We start from the raw sequence: 23,647 nt of genomic DNA on the forward strand, positions 1-23,647 counted from the left end.
GGACTCTAAGGTGTGTTGATCTGGTGCATTTTCACTTGATTGGAAAAGGGAAGATATTTTAGAATTATGAAACACAGCACTTTCATGCATTCATCCTCTCGTTATCTGAATATAAGTAGGTAGGCTAGATAAATATATTTGGCTATTGGTTTTTGTTTTATTATTTGATCTCTATTTTGTATCTTCTAGATACAAAATAGAGATCTTCAAGATCTCTATTTTGCCACATGGAATCTATGTAGCCTTCTTACCAAATGACTTGGAGGTTTCTTTCATTTTCTTTTCTTTTTTTGTAGTAGGAATTGAACCCAGGAACCAGGGGCATTTAACCACTGAGCCACACCTCCAGCCCTTTGTATGTTTTATTTTGAGACAGGGTCTCTCTAGGTGTCCTGGGGCCTTGATATGTTGTTGAGGCTGGCTTTGAACTTGTAGTCCTCATGCCTCAGGCTCCCAAGCTGCTGGAATTACAGCCATGCACTACCACACCTGGATGACTTGAAGGATTTTGATCAAATTATGGACTTTCAAACCACTGTTATCTCTGCCTAGAATGCTCCTCCTGTCTTCACACTGCTAATCCTCCCCCATCCTAACACACACTCTATTCAGGCAGTCATTTCAAGAAGTGTGGTCCCTCCCACAACACTTCCCTGGAGATCCCAGTATCCCATGCATACCTCCTGGTACCTCATGTGACACATGAGTCACTAAAAGTCACTAAATGACTCTTGGGAAGCATGGACTTTCTATTATGATTTCTGGACCCAATGAACAATTGTGACTTGAAGGTATGAATACATTCATGTAGATCATGTGTATTAGTACTTTGTTTGCTTCCCCATGTCCTGCATCCCTAACAGACAGACGACAGACAGACAGACACACACACACACACACACACACACACACTCTGCATTTAGCTATGAATAGACTTCAAAGTGCCTTATCCACGGTTTTCACTGTAGTAGCTGAAGCTCAAGGTCATGATCAAGCAGAAGTGACTACTAGGAGAATAAAACCTTGGATTAGGTTCTGTTGTCCTTGTCATCTGGAGCATAGAATGTGCTTCAAGTTCCACCTTTTCTAGTGGAGTTTCAGGGTGGTTTTGTGGCAGCACTATGACAATGCTTTCAGGTTACACAGGGATATAGAAACATGAAGAAAGGCGAATAATAAGGTCCAGGCAACACAAGAGGGTCTGGGCTGGAGGTCTGAGCTGGGAACAGCTCTGCCCACTGCAGAATGCCATTCCAGGGGGAGCACAGAGGGACCGGTGCCTAAATCTTACTCAGCTGCTCCCCCACCCTCTCCATGCTCATTACTTAGTTCCCTTTGATAGAACACAGGAGGAGGACATGGATTGCCAGGGAGCAGGCTTTTACCACTGTGATTTCATTCCATTTAAAGTTTCTCTCAAAATGGTTGATTTATTTTCTTCTCATATATGCATTATGTATGTGTTACTACTCGCCATGGGCAGATTCAGAAAGGCACGCCTTTGTCCCCAAACCCCCCACTCATGCAATGCAATACAGTAACTAAGAGAACCAGAGACCCATGCTGGGTTCTGGAATAGACAAAAGCACAGATCCCATCTGGGTCTCCTTCAAAGCAAGCTGCTGTTTTGTAACAAGCTACTGGATGGTGATTGAAAAAAAAAAAAAAGAAAAAGAAAAAAAGGTTCTTACCTGTTTACTTAATGGGTGACTGGCCTCTTTGCTTTTATTTAGCCATCTGTTCTGGTCTATGTCCCTTTAAACTTGTAAGATCCATCACCTCATTTAAGCTGTTACCTTGACACATTGCAATGTTGTGGACAAAATGATTCCACAGAGGAGCAAATTAAAACGGTTTTTCATGATTAGAAGGTTAAATGAGGTAAGGCTGTGGTAGTTAGTGGTGAGATAAGGGGTTTTGAGGAGGCAGAGCTCAAGGGACTTCCAGGTGATTAGAAAATTAGGCTGGCTAGACGGAGGAATGTAGGTTTTACAAATTACAAAAGCCAAGAAAGAATGAAGACTTTCTTTGGGTGTCTCCGACCTCCGGTTTTGCTGTATGTACAGATAGCGGCTGGGCCCTCAGCAGACCCAGGGACCATCTTTGAGTTTCTTTACTTCCTTGGGAGATTTTGTGAGGGGAAAAACAAAAATGAAGTTAATTATACCAAGAAGTGGTCAATTTAACACACAATCACAACAACAAATACTCAGTCATTCTCAGAGAATTATTGGCTTCCCTTAAGTTTGAAGAGAAATGAGAGGCCAAGTCCAATTTCACTAGGGAACGTTTCACTGTCTTTGCCCTGCCCTTGTGGCAGAGTTGTTCTTGAGGTCCACCCTCAGCTCATCTTTCTTCTTGCTCTAGCATTGACCTTCCCCCCTGACTCTGTGACAATTTCATGAGGATGATCTACCAGACCCTGAACATCAGCAACAAGAAAGCCAAGGTCATTGATGAATTCCTGCTCTGGGCACTCTGGTGTCTCCTGATACGACTGGTTTTTATTTGTTGCAATCCCTTAGGCTCAAAGTCTCGGTTGTGTATGAGTTTTGGGTCTGCCATGTGTGTCTCATCCATGGTCAGGTTCTATTCCTTCTATCTAAATTGAGTCTTTCAAGTCTTTTTTCACCTTTTATTTCCTCTGCCTCTGTCCTCGTTTCCATCCCTCGTTACGTCTGCCTTGACCAAAGAGAATAGCCTCCTAACTGGTCACTCTGTACCTTTATTCTCTCCCTGCTCCAAAGCATCTTAAACGCTGATGTTTGATTATAAGTGTTAACATTAGCAAAATTAAATAAACAGACAAAAACAACAACAAAAAAAATCTCCTTTGGCTTTCTATTTCCTAGCAAACTCAGCACAGGTTTCTTAGCTTGGTGTCTGAGCAGTCTACCATAAGGTTATCATTTATATTTCTAGCTTTTTCTCCTTTGTGCTGTACAGTTAAGACAGACTGCTCTGGGCCTATGAATTACTCCATGTTTTCTAGTCTGTTCTGTTTCCTTTACCTAGGTGCCCACACATCCCTACTAGTTTAAACTCATGCCTTTTATTAAGATCAATCTTAAGTACATCTCTGCTTTCTCCCACCTGATAAGATGCATTTGCTCCAGCTTTTATTCCATTGCAGAACACTGAACAGAATGTTCTTATGCTGCTTGGTCTGAAATGTTTCCTCCCTTTGTGGTTATCATTTGGATTTTTACTTTTGCACATGCTTTATTTAGCACAGGTCATTTCTGTTGGGTATGTGGGAGACTCCCCGCTGAAGTTAAGTTTCCATCTCGGGAGAACATCACGGAATCCCTTACCCCTCCCCCTCCACTCCAAAGGGCGCCAAGCCAAAGAGTGCCAAATTCAAAAATTTTTTCGACCAATCCCCACAGGACACAGTGTTCACTCCCTGTTTCTGTGTCACCCTGCCAATCCAATCAGCACCTGCCACGTCCCTTACTCATCCCTTCTTAAGCCAAAGTTTGCAAGTTCACACTCTCTACCCTCTTCCTCTCTTCCCCTCTTCTCTCTTCCTCTTCTTTCTCTCCTCTCTACTCTCTTTCTCTCCCTCTCTGTCCTCCTCCTCTTTTCTCTCTACTCTCTGCCTCTCCTTTTCTTCTCCTCCAGGCAGTCCCCCAATAAAATCTCTTGGTTGAATCTCTATCTTGGGTGAGTCACTCGCCTTTCAATTTCCTGCACACAAAGGATTCTAGACACAAAAGCACGAGAGTGAGCCATAATGAGACTGAGTGCAAGAATGGGAAAAAATGCATTCATTCATTCATTTCACTCAGGTATTTGTTGAATGCCTGTAGCATTGACGTCCTGCATTAAGGTCCTGGGATACAGGGAGTTATATCACAGAGTACAATCCAGTTCTACAGGAGCTGACAATCCTATGGAAAGAGGATTCCATAAACACACAGTGTTGTGCAGTGAAAATAAGTACAACAGAGATGCCTTTCAAGGAAAGCAGGAGACTGACGGGCCTTCTTCCTCCATTGGTGGGGAGGTGGGGGGTCAAAGAATGTTGGTGGGAGGGATTGAGCCATTAGGAAAGGCTGCCTGCAGGTGGAAATTTCTGATTTGGGTTTTTCAAACTGAATAGGAGTGTGCAAGGAAGATAGGAAAGTAAAGAGGAGAAGAGACAGAAGGGAGGAGTACAAGAAAACCTCTCTGCTTGATCTCAGAGGCCCAGCACACAAAGGCGACCTGGTCACTAAGTCATTATTTTCAGTCTCAAAGTGAAATATTCTAAGTGACAGAATCCTTTTTTTCCTTATGAAAGAAAAAGAGAAAGGAATAAAGGAATCTCCCTCTGTGACCGCTTTTAGTTGAAAGTCTTTTTTTTTTTTCATGTTTTGTAGAGAAAGTCTGTGATTGCGGTGAGCTTCATAGCTGCATTCCTCTTCCTGCTCGTTGTGCGCCTTGTAAATGAAGTGAATTTCCCATTGCTACTAAACTGCTTTGGACAACCTGGTGCAAAATGGATACCGTTCTCCTACACGTACAGGCGGCCCCTTCGAACTCACTATGGATACATAAATGTGCGGACACAAGAGGTAAGACCCCAGAGGTTACCTAGGATTCCATGGGTATCCATGGTAACAGCTTTTCTTCGGGAGCAAGATGGCTTCCAACTCACTGAATTACCCTCTCTGTCCCAGAGAGCTTGTTTGGGTCCTTGACATCTTTTTTTCCTCATTCTTAGACAATTCTGACACATGTCTAAAAACCTACCCCCCTCCTACATCAGATCTTCCAATTCAGGGGCTTCATATGGAGTCGAGGAAGCAATTACCTGTTTTCCTGGTGGTTTGTGGCATAACATATAGGTCTTTCCATTTAGAAACTCTGATCAGCACTTACCAGCTGGAGAACTGGCTGGCTTTATTTCCTCTGGGTCCACGGGTTGGGGACAGCTCTTTATAGAACTTCAGAAAAGCATTTGTACTCTTTAAAACTCTGTAATCCTTAGACCTGGAGCTAGGAAAGGCCAAGCTAATTTCAAAATTCTCAGTGGCTGCAGAGATAATGGGATTTAAAGAGTTTCCAAATTTAAAGGGGTTAAAATCATTTAAATCCTATAATCACTGAACCTTTAAATCTTTGTAGTCAACTGGTGGCACAGGAGCGGATGGCTGTGTATTGACAACTAGAAAGCGCACGCTATGCTAGCAATTTTGCCAGCAAACATTTGTCTCACAAAATACGGTAGAGTAATGAACATCCAAAAATGTGTGAGGCATAGAGAAGTGGTTAATAAAATTGTTTTCACTGTTCATTGCTGTGGAGTGGGATAAATGTGAGGCTAATATCCATAGATGCAAAGTCTAAGCCTGTTTGATGTTGGTGACAAAGAAGCAGGCCACCAGTGTGTATATAGTCCTCTGGGGAGAGGTTTTGGATCAGATCCTTTGAAAGGTCATTTTGTAAAGATACTAGAGAGGAGAGGGGCACGAAGGAGGCTGCCCCTCCTGAGAGTTATTCTTAGCATCCTGTGAGAGATGTTGCAAGCTGGCTTGGTCCATCCCTTTTGTGGGTAGTATCATACCTGAGTCATTGCTTCTGGTTAATTTGATTCTTTGAAAATTGTTTCTGTATCTACAGGATTTACAGGCTTTTTATTAGACCTTTATAGTTGGGGGGGAAAAGCACCATTAATAACACATAAATTCTTGGGAGCCTTGCTTGATGTTTATCCTTTAATTGGTTTTAAATTAATTTTTTAAAAGTGCCTATTGCTTGAATTTGTTGAGTGTCCTAATAAATTGATTACCTATATAAAATGTGTCTCTCAGAGAATAGTTTGTCTCACTCTCATTTTTTCTTACTTTTATTTCTGGCTGTCATTTAATGTTCTACAACTCCACAGTACGGTGTTAATCATTTCACAAGTGCCTGTCACAGGCTGAAAATGAAACATGTGACTAAAATGTTCTATGAATTACTCTCCTAAGGGAAATCCCACCACATATCAAAGACCCTTTCATTTGTTTAAATATTTGTGATTTGGATTTTGAAGTGTTGAAAGAAAAATGGACCTAGGGATTTGGTTATTTAATTAGTTATATTAATCAGGCTACCTTTGAACTTCTTTTGATATAGTTTTTAATACAATGACTTTATCAAAGAATATCAAGCATCATTTTTCTCCTGTATGGGTTATTTCTTATGAAGAAATGTGATTACTGAAAAGAGATCAGGCTTTGGAGGCACTAAGGCATGGTTTGAGTTTTCATGCTGAGCTGTACTTACAAAAGCAGTATGTTTGTTTTGGGGTAACTTTCTTAACCTCTAAATCTCAATTTCCTTATTTGCAAAATTTGAAAACAGCATCCATCTGATGGTTATTAGGAGGCTTCAGTAGGACAAAGTGCATGAGGTACCCAGCTCCAAATGGATGTTCAATGAATGGGTGTCCTTTCATTCCCTGAACTTACCATCATGACACAAAATGTTCAGAATGATTCCTGTCCAAATACCAAAGTTCAGAGTACCAGAATTGATATTCACATTTTACAGACCCTGGACTTAGGTCAATAAACCTACAAAGTGCTTTCCAACCCTACTAGTACTCAGCATTCTGGAAATTTAAATCACAAAGGAAAAAATGTATACATTTTTTATACAAAATTTTTTTATACAAAGAAGTATCCCTGTGTCCCAAAGACCACATTGGTTAAAAAAAAAAATCAGAAATCTGCAAATATTGAATATTGGTGAGGATGTGGAACAACAGGAACTCTTATACATTAGTAGTGGGAGAATAAACTAGAACAACTACTTTGGCAAAGCCACTTTTCCATTATCAAGTAAAGTTAAAGTCTGCATTCCCTATATGACAGCATTTCCGGTGATTGGTATCTCTCAACAGTAGAGATGTTCATGAACTCAGACATGGGAGGCATAGGCAACACACATGGCACAATGGCCAGAATTTAGAGTGTACTCAAACAGCTATCAGCAGGAGAATGGATTAAAATTCTGCTACGTACACTGGAATATCATACAGCAATGACCATGGAGACTCTGCAGCCTGTGACAACTTGGAGGGTAAGATTGTGCACACAGTGTGAATCTATTTGTAGCTCACAGGAAGAGACAAAACTAAATGGTTTACAGACACATAGAAAAAGGGGGAAAAAAACATCATTAAAGAAGTGATAGTAGCAATTACGTTTGTGAGGAACATGTGCTTTGTGGTCCGGCAGGGTTTCTGGGACACCAGTGATATGCAATCTCTTGATCCTATTGGAAACACATATGTGTACATATTCTAATTATTTGTTAAGCATACATATATTTTTTTCCATGTCAATTTCATAATAAAAGATTAAAAATATCTTCTGAGCCCAGGTAGGATACTTATTGACTACTTACTGTGGACCATGAATCCCACAAAGCATTTCATCTAATGCAACAGCAAGAAATCACTGAAAAGAGGCAATAGGATTATTAAGCTATTCAAAGCAAACCAGAATTACTGAAAGAGGAAATTTCATTTCTCATAAAGACAAACATATAACACAACATATTCCTTTAGCTCTGATCTATGCATAATAGAATGAAAAGTCCCGTACTCATGTTACAGATGAGGAGGAGAAAGGATGAGGAGAAAATTTTACATCAAAGTTGAAAAACAACATATGAACACTCAAGAGAATGGCAGATTTTTCTCAAGCAGTCCCAGGATAAATTGGGGGTTTGGTGACTGACTACCTCCCTTCTCACTGATTTCATCTTTCCCACTGAGAGTCCCACCACACATATTCCCATGTCTAGGCTTCACTCTTCCAAAAGTTCGTGCATTGATCCTCTCCAAATAATGGTCTCAGGGGCAATCCTTTTCAGAGAAAATTTAAATAAAATATTTAGGATGGAAAAGGCTTCAAGAGTCAAAGTAATTTAAGTAAAATGATACGTGGTGGATTCAATATTTTGGGGCACATAGCTTCAATATTGACATTCAAACCATGCTTCTATAGGGGTAGGAAAGGGGGCTGCTCATTTCCTTCCCATCATTAAGATCGTGGGCAAACACCCAATAGTCAAAGACAGATTAGCAAGAGAAAAGCACATTGCATTTATTTGATCATATTTTGCATGGCTTGGGAGGCTTCAGATTGACAATCTAAAGACCCAGGGTGAACTCTGAATTTTTTATGCTTGGGTTTGGTGACAAGTGGGCAGACAGGTAGAAATATGATTGGACAAGAAGGTATGAACCCATAGTACCAGACTGTGAGAGGGAAGTTCCGTAAGGCTTGCTTTCAGGTTCTTCTTGGTCTCTCAGATGCAGCATTTCTTCCTCTTTGGTATGAAGCAGCACCGTTTGTGAATTGGGGAGCTGATGACTTCTCAAACAACGTAGGTCAGAAAACTTCTTTATGTCAATTTTTACACAAAACATGTGGGGGAAGTTAGAATATTGTTTTTAGGTTTGATAGCTGGCTTTGGGGAAAATGGGTTCTGTTTTCTATGATCCACCTTGAGGGCATTCTAGTCTCTATTCTTTGCTTGGGGGATATAAAGAGGTGAAAGAGAGTGATGTAGGAGGCGGTCGGAGAGAAGCTTGGCTACTGAGGCCTTGACTTTGAGCTGCACACCTGAAAAGCAGCTGCATCCTTCTGTGCCTCTGCCCCTTCTGCTCTGATTCAAGAGACATGTTAGTAACCTTGGCTGAACTGAGGCAGGAATGATGATCTGCTTACTTCAAGGTCTTGATCCTTAAAGTTTTCTCATAAGTTTTTTTTTTCTTATAAAATGTATATTTAGTGGCTTTCTAGAAACCACTCAACTTCCTAGAGTTATTATTATTATTATTATTATTTTCATCTTTGTAGATATGCTGGCAATGATTTCCAGAACCAAAGCATCTGTACACATGTTGCTGTGGAAGATGGCTCTATGACATAGATGTTTATGAGCTGAAATGCTTATGAGAGGGAATATCTCTTCAGTACTATCTATAACAAGGTGGAGTGGGAGGTGACAAAGATTTAGTGTTCACTCTGGAAACTTGGGCTTCCCTGGTGCAAAATTTGATTCTTTGATTATCTATCATCAAAATCCTTTGGATATAATCCCTTTGGATCTGCCCAACCAGAACTATAGGCTGCCAGTGAATCTTATGACCCTCTGTCCTGAAGATCTCAAAGTATAGTAAATTATGCCCAGTTCGAGCTCCACTTCATTGTATCAGTAAATATTTGCTTTTAGAATAATTTTCTTCCAAGGGGCATGCAAAAGATAAAAGTATAAAGAACACAGAAAAGTAAATATGTGACTTTACTTATATATTGAACTGAATATATGAATCCAGACTCATAAAAAGCAGCATATTGTGAAGACTATTAGAATTGAAATAATTAAAATATTCCAACTATAGTAAGGACAATCCAATAATGCAGTTGGTGATTGGTTCCTCTTCTTTAACCCGTAAGTACCCATTTGCTTTGTCAACCAATACAAGCTACAATTCTTATCCTGGGGGAAAGAGAAATCTTGAGAAACAAAATGAGTGCAACAAACTAGGTGAGTATTGAAATATTGAAAGTCTTCTGGTCACAGAACCCATAATTCCTCATTGGTACTTATATTTGAGCTGACAACAACCACGAAATGTTACCAAACTGAAACTTGGACCAGGAACAATATTGATTTTGCAACAGACTACCCCTGCACCCTACCTCCCCTTAATTTCTGACCCACTAGGAGCTCAGGATTGTCCTGAATTCCATTATTATATCAATAATGCAACCTCCTATTTCTGACACTACTGAATATACAGACTCCACCTGTAGTATTATGGCAGAGTTACTGTATTGTCAGTTGACCTTGGACATAGCAAAAAGAATGCCATCCTTGTGTGGTTAAAAAACAAACAAACAAAAAACTCAAAGCCATACTTGGAAACATATTGTGAACCCAGTTTTCTTCCAAACATAAATTTTAACTATTCATTTGAAATTATAGCAGATAAGGAAGGTATAATGGATTTAGGCACCTCAGGGCTTGATCAAGGTGTCACTGTTTCATCCTGCTGAGATCATGGCAGATTTGGGGGAAAAAGAAGGAAAGGAACTTCAGGCTAGGTTCTGTCTGTAGTTTCCTATCATGGACTTGGTCATTGTGTTGTGCTTTTCTGTTGTGTGATATAAAGTGGAGACCCTGCTCAGAGCAATCAGCTTGTGACTTATTTTCATTTACTTTTAGAAAACGGAATTAAGCTCTGATGATCAATGAATGGGATGCCACAGTCAGTCTTTCTTGTGATAGGTGGGGTGGCAGATGTATCCCTTGGATCTGAGAAGAGAACCATAGACTGCTGGAGCTGTGGAGGATTTCTGGTAGTAAGGGAAGGGCACACTTTACACAGTGCCTAACGATGTGCATAGTGGAGAAGCACCGGATTTCCAGAACACAGCATTCAAGTGTAGGGCTTCGTTTTCATTTACTGAGCAATTTAATGAGCTGAAACATGCCTCTTTTAAAAATGAGAACATTAGAAAGCCTCAAGTAGACTAAATAAGAATATTTAGGATCAGTTGGTGTGACAGACAGGCCACACTAGCCTAATTAAAGATGTGCATAACATATTGATGTTGCAATAGAATTTCCCAAATTATAGTAACAATTAAGAAATAGAACTGACTTCCTTGGCCATAAAACCACACATTACACACATTCAAATAAATGTATACATGTAACTAATGCTGACATAAATGGGTTTTCTATATTTAGGAATATAAGCTTAGGATTTTACATAAGTATATTGAGAACAATTATATGCAAATGTATGTTCCAAAATTTCTTAACAGATCAATTTAATTGTTAAAAATCTGAATATTTTCATTTGTGTAATTGTAAAGCAAAAATTTTCAACTATTGAATTGCTTTAGAAAAAGAAACAACTAAATTAACATATAATAAAGATTACTTGACATGTGCATATTTGATTCATCATTTAAAGATAGTAGATCACTTTTTTCCAAGTACATGAGGGCATATTTTTATGTGAGTGGAGGAGAGTTGATTATGTTTCTCCATCTGGTTATGAAATAAAACTCTCAATCAATGGCCACATCCAAGACAATGAATAAATGTGTGCCAAATGGGAGGGACATAATGGGGGTTTGAATAATTCTAGGAAGCTTTCGCTTAAAAAGGAGAGGATTTTCCTGGGGCACCGAGAGAAAGTGTACAGTTGAGGAAAAGAGCAAAAACAAGAGTTCAGAATATACACTGCACAGTTTCCTTGAGCTCTGTCATTCCAAGTAGACCAAAGGCTCTACACCAAAAGTCACAGTAAACTAATATCTCTGCCAATAATCAGATTGCCTCATAGCCCATAGATCCATTTCTCATCTTTTATCTGGATTAACTACTTTTAATTCTAATCTTATGGTTCTTTGCTTGTTTGGCTGGCTACCCAGTCTTGGAGTGTCTCACCCTGGTCTAGATGCCCTGCAACCTAAATAGAGGACCACTTTTACTAATGCTCTCTCTGAATCTCTAATGTGGACACAGTGCCTCTGTCCAGGAGTCCCTGAAGCACTGCCTCAGGACTACATGATGCTTTGATTTTCCAGAGAAGGAAATGAGACACATATAGGGGTCATAAGTAGTTCAATTCAGCTAGAATTAAACGTGCTATGGGGTATGAAGAAGATAGAAAATGCATTCACTGAGTAATTAAAATCTAGGATATGAATAAGCTCCATTGAAAAGAAAAAACCACACTCATACATGCAAAGATAATAATACATATGTACATGCAGTATATACATACTGATATTCATGAACCAGCATTTACACAAATGCAGAAAATTCATGCATGAAATATATACCTGTGCACAAGTTCCCAGAACAATATCTACTTTCCTAAATACAAATGTACAGAATACATGCATGCATATTATATTACATAATAAAATGGCTCCTATATGGAAGTAGCAGGGTAGGTAGATATAGTGCCTCTTATGCTTAATTGCTCTCTACTTTATCTTTATTAGAAAAATTGGACTCTTCCTCCTGACTATAGGGGTGAGCAAAAAGACTAGTGATCAGCCAATCAAGTCATGGGTCAAGAGGTGGGCACATGCTCAGGATGGGCTATTCTGAGCTCCACCCTGATTGAATGATTTGTTTGTTTTTCCTTTCAGTCACACTGGTAGAAGGAACCCTCTTTTCTGGGGTATTAGACTTATCAAGATGCAATTTGCTGGATCCCAGTGGCTAAGTTCCTGGGAGAGAACTAGACCACCATGCTGAGAGGAGCAGAAACAAGTTACACAGCTGGCTTCAGGTCTTGCACTATATTCCAGATCCTGAGCCCAGCTGTTTTTAAAACCAACCTCCCCACATTCTGTGGTTTGTATATACAAACCAATAAATCTCTTTTTCTTTTCTTATTTTTGCTCTTTTGAGATGTGTGTTTGTCAGATACAACCCAAAGAATCCTGACTGATGCATCCAAGTCATTTTCAACTACCGCCCAACATTCTGCACCTCATCTTTCAGCAAGTTGCCACCTGCAGACAAGAGCAGCTCTCTCTCCAGACCTGTGCTCTCAGACCTGGGAGTCTAGTGCAGCAGTCACATTCCTCAGTAGGCTTAGGTGTCCATAAAGGGTAGATACCTTGTATCTTTCTGTTATGGTACATAGTGCCTTGTAAACCAGCTTGTCCTTCTGAGAGAGAGAATGAAGGCCACAATTTGCCAAGGTCAGACCACCAGCAAATGATTGGATAGGAATGATTACTTACTGAATTCTGGTCATACTCACTTAGTTTTAATATAATTATCAGATGAAATTTTGCTATTGCTAAGAGGCATCAGCAGTCAAAAGAGATTGATTTTCACTTTATGCATCATATCTGTTATTGATGGAAGATTCATTATTATCATAGTTTTTAATGCAGTAATTGGTTCCCCTGGAAGATGTAAGGGAATTTTATTCATTGAAGAACCTTGGGTAGAAAAATGCCCATTTGCCAACGGAAATGTTAACACATTTGAAAGGACCTTATTAGAAATGCAAATATCAAATTACATCATTTGGGGCAAGCAAAAGAAAGCTAAGTAGTGTACCTATCGCAAATACCTTGATTGAATAGAACTAGAGTCCTGATGGTCAGAGTTTCTGTTTAGCTTTTCTTAAGCTGAGAGCCTGGCAGAGTAACTAGCAAAAGGGAAGACCAAAAAAAAAAAAAAAAGCATTCATCTAGTGGCAGTTAGTATTATCTATGAATATTAGTAAATCACCAACTATTTAACAAGTGCTTACCCTGCTCCAAACTATGTGCTAAAGACCAGCAATGAACTCTACTTTAAAAAAAAAAATAAATTGGGGTTCACCCAGGAAGAGAACATATGGACTAGGTTACAAGTCTCCTGGAACAATACCACCTAGTAGGCATTGACATTTCAGCCTAGAGTTATGAAGTGTGAGTCACAGTGATCTTACATAACAGATTCATTCTGATGCTGCTGAGAATAGTGAACATTCAAATGATTTCAATTAAGCAATTGTATTCAGTGTCTGGAAGATAATTTGTCATTAAGTAGATGGCTTCAAATTGTGATTTCTCATTTTTCCAAGTAAGCTATACAAAGGATTACTCACAAAAGAAAAAAAATCACTGCTGAATATTTTATTTAAAAAATAACTTTATAAAGTCAGACTCAGAATCCCAGCCATTTCGAAGGCTGAAGCAGGAGGATTTCAAGTTTGAGGCCAGACTCAGCAACTTGGCAAGACCCTGTCTCAAGATAAAAACAAAACAATAAAAAATAAAGAGGACTGGAGGTATAGCTCAATGATAGAGTAGCCCTGGGTTTAACCCTCAGTACCAGAAGGAAAAAAAGGAACTGTATAGCTCATATACCAAATATTATCAACAAGGCTTAGTAAAAGATATATCCGATTTATCAAATGCTCTGATAATATACATTTTCCTAGTACTATGCTTTGAATGAATTTACCCTAAATATCTATGTATTAAAGGCTTGGTTCCTATTGGGCACCATGGTAGGTGATGTGGACCGTCAGGAGGTGAGATCTAGTGGAAGGTCTTTGGTCATTGGGGCTATGCCCTCAAAGGGGATTGTGGAACCTGGATCTCTCTTTCTCGTAAGCTTCCTGGCCATAGGTGAGCAGTTTTCTCTGCCATGCAGTCACACTGTGATATGCTGCTTCACCATAGGCCCAAAGCAATTGGCTGCTCAATCTTGTACTGGAACCTACAAAACTGTAAGCCAAAATAAGTGCCTTTTTTCTTTATAAGTTATTTGTCTCAAGTATTTCATTTAGTAACATGAAACTGACTAGCCCATCAAGTATTTAATAAATAGATTATTGACTTAAAAGGAGAACAAAATTAAGAGTCCTAGTCTGGCAATACATGATCTAAGATGACCTGACAGTCCTCCTGCTATACCAGATAAAACAGATGATAGCTAGCCTTGCCAGGAAGCAGGAACATCTTTGTATGTCAGAAGCTGAAAAGGAAGAAAAGAGAGGCAAACATAGACAAACAATGTGCCTATGGATACTGAGGGCTTATCAGTGTCCATAATTGAGGGAATTGGGTCAAATGAACCCCCAGGACAGGAAGTGAGGTCTAAGTTCAGGCAAGAGAAAAAACAAGTTCCCTCTCATACCTACCAACCTAGTGCAGAGCGTTCAGAAGCTAGAAAGAGCAGTAGAATAGCACAGAGAACAGATAAGGAAGCTCATATATTGAGTTGGTCTCTGAATAACAACAACAACCAAAAATTATCTCTGGAAAATCAAAATACTAGGCCTGTATTGTAGTGTGTGCTTAGTAAGAATTTTGCTACTTAAAGTTTCGAAACCTAGCAAACTGAGAAATACTCCAAAAACTGGTCCAGCAAGTGACAAACTTTGGCTAGAGACATTGAAAATTCCTCTAATGAGGACAGTGTTCACATGACCCAGACTCGGGGATTCTTAAAATGCACCATCAAAAAATTATAAAAATTTATACTTAATTCTAAAAAATTATAGAATGACTAGAAACAGTCTATTTATTGTGATTATGCATCTTTGCTACAGAAAATATTATGGTTTGATGGCAACATGTTTCACCATACTCTGTCTTGATGTTTTATAATGTGCTGTATATTTGCTCTATTGTCTTCTCCAAATCTGAAAAATTTTGAATTCTTTAATGCTCCTGGTCCAGATGACTTGGGATACAGGAGTGTGGACCTGTGCAACAAATTCTAAAATGATTTTAAAAAAAGAAACCAAAAACTGGGAAGCCAAAGTCTAGTAAGAAAAAAAAAATCACATAAATTTCCAAAATAATTGAATGTGCCTAGAAACAAATAAATGAATTAATAAATAAATATGTAAAAATTTTCCATTATTAAATTAAATGACAGTCACTGCATTAAACAATTTACATGCAATTTCCTTTTAACCTTTTCATGATATGTACCATAATACTGACGGGACTAATTTTCCAAGGCCCCAAAGTAACATTTCTATGCCAGTGACTCTGGTTGTCCTTTGCGGGCAAAGAAAGAGTCTGAGATTGTCTTGCTCAGTTTTAAATGGTTCCTCTGGATGGTTTTACAGAGGGCTCTTCAGTTCATGAAAATCTGAAAAATTTTGAATTCTAAAATGCCCCTGGTCCGGATGACTTGGGATACAGGAATGTGGACCTGTGCAACAATTCCAGAACCTAGCAAAGTGCCTGGATAAAAGGATAAAACACTTTGTCTAAAAGTACCTAACAGTTTTTCATAATATTAAGTGGTAAATAATAGAGTCGTATACCTAGAGGATTATGCCAACTCTTTAAATATAGTCATAGAAAGAAGGTTTGGAGACAATACTTCAGAAACTAACTGTGGTGGCTTATGGGCTGTGAAATTTAGGTGATCTGTTTCTTAGATGTAATTCAATTTTCCCACAATGAATATATATTGCATTTATTACTAGAAGACATATTTTAAAGCAATGTCTGTCTCTGAAACACTCTAGAGCTGTTCCTATCTTCAGAAAAATGGAACATAAACTGTCTAGGTAGACATATTATTTGGAATACTTTTAAAAGTGAGTACTCTCCCATTGCTTAAGTGTGAGTCAGTCATAGTGAGTCCCTTGCAAAGAGGACACTATGAGATGGCAAAGTAATCATGTTACAGAGTGACACTTGGAAACACTACCCAGCAGGTGATTGAGGTCAGCATCAACAGCGACAACTCTGTGGGCATAATGCACTGTTGGCCTGATGTGATGGAAATAGTGCTTTGCCTCTGTAGCCTTCTTTCTCAAAACCCATAAGCCTGCCACATCATGATAAAAATGCCAGACAAATCCAAATAAGGGACATTCTACCAAACATCTGACCTGTACCTCTCAAAATGTAAGGACAAAGAAAGCAAGCAAGCTAGAATCCGTGGATTGCAGCTGAGAGAATCCCAAGGAGACATTGCTATGAACTATAATGTGGTGTCTTGGGTGGATTGCTGGAACAGAAGGATGTTAGGTCAAAACCAAGAAATCTTCCATGTGAGGTGGGGCTGCCTACAATCCCAGTGGCTTAGGATGCTGAGGCAGGAGGATCTCAAGTTCAAAGTCAGCCACAGCAATTTAGTGAGGCCCTAAGCAACTTAGTGACACCTTGTCTCAAATAAACAAACAAACAAACAAACAAACAAATAAATAAATTTAAAAGGGCTGGGGATGTGGCTCAGTGGTTAAGGCCCCTAGGTTCAATCCCTGGTACCCAAACCAACCAACCAACGAAACAAACAGAAAAAACAAACAAAAACAAACAAAACTAAGGAATCTGAATCAAGCATAGACTTTAGTTAAAAAGAGTTTATTAATACTGGTTCATTAATTGCAACAAAAGTATCAGACCAACAGAAGATAATGGAGACTATGTGAGGTATATGGTGAAGTATAGGTATCTTTTCAATTTTTCTGTAAATCTAAAACTGCTCTTAAATAAAGTTTATTTTTTAAATGACTATTTTTTTTTTGACCAGGGTATTTGGAAAGGTGGAAATGGCATTGAATAAGATAAAGAAGACCACAGAAGTAGGTGGTTGGAAATAGTGTGAAATATTTTAGAACAGCTCCCTAGGAAAGGGGTAGATAATATATGTATTCAAATGTATTACGAATACATTCAAATGTATTATAAATTATTAAAATGTACTATGAATACTTATAATTGTTTTAATTTTCTATACTGAACGAAAAAATAGTTGTGGAGGAAAATGTTAGTATTCTAAAAATAATTCTTTCTCTGCTTATAAATACAGGTTCTTCAAAGAGCCCCCAATAACATACATGGAAGTTGCTGAGAACTTTTAAATCCTTCTTGTCTATACTCATACATTATGACAGTTTCTTATATTATAATGAAACCCATGTTTTTGTACTGTAAATCATTTTTTAAATTACTAGGAAGGAAAGATACAAAGGAAATAACTTTTTGATGGCTATGTATTGTATTTTGCCAATAACTGTTTCTTTGTAATAAAGTTCAAGAGTATTTATTGGACTGAGGACTCTAAGCTGCCTTTCAGTTATCTTTTCCAAAGCTCACAGAATATTTTCATCATGTTCCCAGAAATGATAACAGTAATAAAGTAATGACAGTAATAATGATGATGGTAAAAATAAATTAACATAGTTCTTACTCTGTACCAAACATTATTCTAAGTTCTTTATGTGGACTAGTTTATTTAAACCTCATAACAACCTTGGAGAATAGGTATTATCATCCCTTTTCACAGATAAGGAAACAGAGGCCCAAGATCACACAGCTCTAGGTGGAGAAGATGAGATTTGAACCTTGGCTCCAGGGTCTGTGCTTTTCACCACTAAGAACACTGCCACGTATACTCACAGCTACCACCTATATAAAATATTTGTATCTCCACTAGGAGAGGACCTGTCGAACTTAGGGGTAGAGAGAGGACTGGTGCACAGATCATTGAGAAGGCTTTCCTTCCTCTCCCATGTCTGTTCCACATTTTGCATGTGTCTTAGGTAAATACTACCAGAAGCATTCTGATCATCTGTTAGTATGGCCTCTATAGGCAATTTTGCACCTACTGTTAGTATGTGGAATTTAATATTTTTCTGGTTTTTGTTGCATCTTCTTGAGATAATCTCATTTAAATAGCCTGTTACACATTCATTTTCTATTTAGTCTTTCCCTATGTGCAAATGTATTTATGAAGTTATCACTGTGGTATATATATAGGTTTATTTTTATAGTTTACATCATTAACTATCATTACACTATTCTATAATCCTTTCTCTGTTTTGGAAAGTCCACTTTAATATATGTAATTTACATTTTTTCTCATTAACTCTTTTTGGCATCATTTTGTTTCATTGTTGAAAACTTTACATTTAAAAAAAATACTGTTTTTTAATCACCACTACTTGTGAGCTAGACCTGCTTCCTGTTTGCTCATCTGTCATTCAGGAGTTTCTAAATTGACTTATGTATTAATTTTAGCATCATTTTGTTGGATAAAATAAGAAATCTTGGGGCTAGGGATAAACTTAGTGGTAGAGGGTTTACCTAGCATGTATGAGGCCATAGGTTTGATCCCTAGCACTGCCAGTAAATAATAATGATAATAAATGAAACAAAATGAAAAATCTTCATTGTGGGAACAACTATTTGCATAACACTGCTGCAAAACAAATCGCCCCAACTTGGCGATTTAACACAGCTATCAACTGGGCTACAGCCAACATAGTCTATGCCAACTGCACTTAATCCAGAGCAGCAAGTTGGTTCCAGTTCTGCCTCATGTGTTTCTAGTCACTGATGACTTTTGGACCACCTGGAGCATATTCTTCTCATGGTGAAGGCAAAAAAGCACAAGAGATTAAACCCCACTTTAAAAGCACATCATAAGCTTTGGGTGGTCTCATGTTTGCTAACATTCCTTCACCAAAGCCAAGCCCAAAAGGGCAGGAAAGCACATTCCACCCACTCTGATGCCCAAGCAAATTACACAGCCATGTCCAATATTAATGGAGTGGATAGTGCACCCCGCCTATGGAGTTTAGTGAGAAGTGAGTAAATATTTGCTGAAATAGTTTCATCTACAATTCTAGTAGGAGTTAATATTATAAAAATAGACATTACTATAACAATTTCTATCTATACAAGTGATTGTTGAGTTATTTATTGGAAAAAGAGCATAAGTCTACCTTTTAAGCATAGTTCTTGTGACATTTTGGGGAATAATATTGGGGATTGAACCCAGGGGTACTTAATTGCTGACCTTCAACCTCAGTCTTCTTTTGCTTTTTATTTTTTATTTTTTTATTTTTTTGAAAGAAGGTCTTGCTAAGATGCTGAAGGACTTGCTAAGTTTCTCAGGCTGACCTCAAACTTGTGATACTCTTGCCTCAGCCCCCTCAGTTGATAAGATTATAAGTGAGTATCACCAAGGCAGAAATGGTGCTAATTTTATGTTTTTCTTGTATTTGGTCATGATGCTGAACTCTTGTGAGTTTCTAATTAATTTTATAAATTTTGTTTAGATCATTTAGGTGTGCAATCTCAATTTTTAAATGATATCTTTCTCATTTTCTTTCAATATAGTTTATCACACCATAACACATAACAGCACAAGATATTTAAAGAGACTGCTTCTAATGTTTGATTTCTCAAACATGTTTGAATGGACTCAGTTTTCTTTACCATATTAAGCAAGAATCCAAATGTTTTCAAAATCATTTTCCTAAAATACCTATGCCTATATGTGTTTAATTTTATCAAGTGACTTTTGTCATCTATTGAAATGATCATGTAATTTTTCTCTTGAAACTTATCAAGGTGGCACTTCCTTATTTAGAACTGCTTTTGCCAAATAATTTATTTTTCACTGGGTATGTATCAGGGTGCTCCAGATGAATTGAATCAACAGGATGTGGTGTGCGTGTATTTGTGTGTGTGTGTGTGTGTGTGTGTGTGTGTGTGTGAGTGAGTGTATGTATGTATTTGTAAAGAGAGAGAGATTTAGGAATTGGTCTATGAGACTGTGGAGTCAGTATCTGATGGGGTAGGCTAGCAAACTGGAGACTCAAGAAGACTTGTGCTTTTCAGTCCAAACACAGTCTGCCTACAAAACTCCTTCTTGCTCAGAGAGATCAGTCTTTGATCTTGTAGGCCTTTACAAAATTAGATGGGGATTTTATGAAATGTAGACAGATATACTCAAAAGTCTACCAAATTAATGTTACTCTCATCTAACAAGAACACCTTCATAGAACATCCAGAATAATCTTTGGCCAAATATCAAGGCACCATGGCCTACTCAAATTTAGGCGTAAAATCAACCATCACAGGTATATAATTCTTTTATTGAACTCATGGAGTTTAAAAATTTCTCACAAATTCCTCTTTTGGTTATGTAAAATGATGACTCCAGGTTATAGATGAGGAAATTGAGGCTAGGACAAGTTCTAGAACTCACTCAGAATCACACATGCTCAAAGCGCCAGTGATGAGTTTTGAACCCTGACTATTATAGAGCCCCAGGTTTTAGTTTCATGATCAAGTGCAGAGAAAGAGCATCCAGTGTGCAGGCACATTATTCTCTCGATGGTCCTCCTTCCTTTGCTCAGGATTCAACTGCCTGTGACTCATATTTGGTTTAATCTTGATTGCTTTTGTGGAATCGGGGAACTTCATGGATGATGAGCACAGGAGTTGAGGCTTTTACTTTCTGATGTGAGCTTCTGTTAAGTCGGTTATCTTATTGCAGTCCACAGCTGGACCGAGTACAAAAGCTGAGCTCTCCTTCTGTCTTTGTACTCTATTGCACGGGTAGGGAATAACAACCACAACAACACCATTCTTGGCATCTTGCTGATGAATTGACCTCATATTTCTCTCCCTACATTTTTCAAAAGAAATGGTGCTGTTTTGAGTTACTTAAGCCCTGTTTCAAAGGCAGTGTGGTTGATAACTCTGTTTCATCCCTGGCTGCACTGAGCCTTTTAACCCTGTATTCTTGAAATAATATGAGCTTTCAGACAGGATGTGTTCAGGACAGGATTTCAGAGTGAAAATGTTGGCTTTCCTAAATTAAAGAACTAGTGGGATATGGTAATATGTGCCCTTGATTTTAAATTAGGTGGAAATTGACATCATTCATCAGAAATCCGCTGAAGATTAAAAATGAGGCAAAGTTTTAGGTCCTGAGCTATGTGCCTAATAGCCCTTGTGTTTCTTTCCTGAACATCTACTTCAAAGAGGCTGCTTTGTCTTTGATATCCATGGGCGCCACATGAATATGAACTGACTCCAATTGCCCTCATCATCTCCGGAACTTATTTATTTTTTTTAGTGCAAAGGCCTATGGTCAATTTGCTTACTTGCTTCTCAGACCAGCATGATCATTATAATTCTCCTTTCCATTAATAACCTCAGCCTGTTGTTATTATCCCTATGTGGAGTTTGGGAATGGACTCATCTAACACGAGGTCATTCTTTTCTTCGGTGAGTGATATGTCTGTGTCAAAAATTCTTATGTTGACAAAAACACAGGAATCGTGGCAACAGAATAATATTCACCATCTGAGCCACCTTGACATTTTCTTGCTGGTAGGAAGCATTCTTTTTTCTCTTTTGCTTTTAACATAGAAGAATGCATCTTGAATTCTGTAGGCTACATAATCATGCCCACGAGCCTTCTCTTTTCAATGCATCCTGCCCCCATAACCATGTTTCTCTGTTAGTGATGTTAACTATGCAGAAAGTCAATTTGGAGATTTCACTTAGCATCCCTTGCCTTAACTGTTCTCAAAGCATGTGTAGCATAAATGCTAGACAGAGATGTTAGAAAAATAATAATATATCTTATGTTGGCCCTTCAGTTCCTCACTGTCATGTCTTAGTTCACACTGGCAATTGTCTGTATGACATCTTTACATGTAGAATATCTACTTATTCCTCAAAACCCAGTAGAAGTCATCATTTTGTCCATGGTGGTTTGCTTTTTTTTTTTTAATCAGCTTTTTCATCATTATGACCAAAATACCTGGCAAGAAAAAATAGGGGGTGAAAAGTTTATTTGGCACTCATAATTTCAGAGTTCTTGGTCCAAAGACAGCTGACTCCATAGCTCTGGGCCTGAGGTGAGGCAGCACATCTCAGAAGGGTGAAGTGGAGGAAAGCAGCCCAGGACACGTACACCAGGAAGCAGAGAGCGTGAGCTCTGCTCACCAGGGACAAGATTTATATGTCAAAGGCATTCCCCTAGTGAGCTACCTCCTTCAGCCACAATTTACCTGCCTACAGTGACCACCTGGTTAACCCATATCAGTGGATTAAGCCCCTGTTAGGTTAAGGCTCTCATAACCCAATCATTTCACTCTAAACTTTCTTGCATTGTCTCCCACATGAGCTTCTGGGGTCACCTCATATCTAAACCATAACACCAATTCTCCTACTTAGCAGTCATGGCTTTCTCCTGTGAATTGTTTGGCACCTTTTTTGTTATAACTAATAATTATGCACATTTGTTCACTTCTTTGTGTTTTTTAAATCTGTAGACATCACAGTTGTTAAATAATCACATGGCCTTGATTACATGACTATATCCTCAATTTTCAACCACAAATGTTAACTAACTGAAGACCAAAGAGATTATGTAAAATTTGTTAAATGCCACATAGTTGTCTTCTGTCTTCTGACATCAAATTTCTTCCTTTAGTAGCTAGACCTTATGAGTCTTCAGTCATCACTATCTTAACTAACCCTTATTGAATACTTCTCTGTGTCAGGCACTCTTCCAAGTAGTTTATATGGAGAAGCAGTAACAGGTAATATCTTCTTGCCAGACATGCAGTCTTCAAAGCAACTCTATGTAATAGTATACCATTATTATCACACTATAAGTAATCCAGGAGACAAAAAAAATTAAACCACTTATTCAAGGTCATAACACAATAGGTTCCTGAAAGTGTAGATTTTTCTGTATCACAGGTCTAGGCAGTGAAAATGCTGCAAAATCACACATGGTCAGAAGCCACCCTTCAGCCACCATTGCTACAGGAAGACTGATCCCATCTCCTGCATTTCAAATTTTGCAGTGTTGCATTCCATCAGCAGTATCTAAATGGTACCAAATACTGTAGTGGCAAGAAAGTCTAGGACATGTAGTTGTTAGATTTCTATTGCTCTGCAGAATCAGAGGAAGAGTAGAAAAGGTAAAAATGGATAGTGAATACCAGTAGATGAGACTTAGAATAGCTGTGATAATGATGTGATGTTACTGGCAGTGACCCTGTTAATTTGACATCTGACTTTTTCATACAGTGGTATTACCTGATCACTAGGAGGAGATGAACAACTACATAGTTGGATACTTTAAAAAAATTACTTGCTAGTGAGCAGTAGAAAAGGAATGAAAAAGAAGTGGATGGTGTCTGTAGCTTATGAGGAAAAGCTTATGCTATGGATAATTAATCAGGCAAACAAATGCCAAGAGGGCTGTATCCAGATGCATTCCAATTTGCAACCACCCAGTGGACATGCAACCACCCAAATGCTTCCTTAATCCTTCAACTGAGCAATGATTGATTAGAACCTGTGCTCTCCCTTTCCTGTTCAAATGTTAC

At 38.4% G+C, this 23,647-nt stretch overlaps 1 protein-coding gene across 2 annotated transcripts in view; it reads left to right on the forward strand.

Annotated features, from left to right (window-relative positions):
• Nucleotides 1-23,647, forward strand: part of St6galnac3 (ST6 N-acetylgalactosaminide alpha-2,6-sialyltransferase 3) — a 508,389-nt gene that overhangs the window by 206,546 nt on the left and 278,196 nt on the right. For both annotated transcript variants that reach the window (XM_040288879.2, XM_013360931.4), the window contains one exon: nt 4,365-4,559. In XM_040288879.2, the coding sequence (XP_040144813.1) occupies nt 4,365-4,559 (195 nt within the window). The remainder of the gene's footprint in view (nt 1-4,364; nt 4,560-23,647) is intronic.

Source organism: Ictidomys tridecemlineatus, chromosome 11 (genome assembly GCF_052094955.1).
Source record: "Ictidomys tridecemlineatus isolate mIctTri1 chromosome 11, mIctTri1.hap1, whole genome shotgun sequence".
Lineage (NCBI taxonomy): Eukaryota > Metazoa > Chordata > Mammalia > Rodentia > Sciuridae > Ictidomys > Ictidomys tridecemlineatus.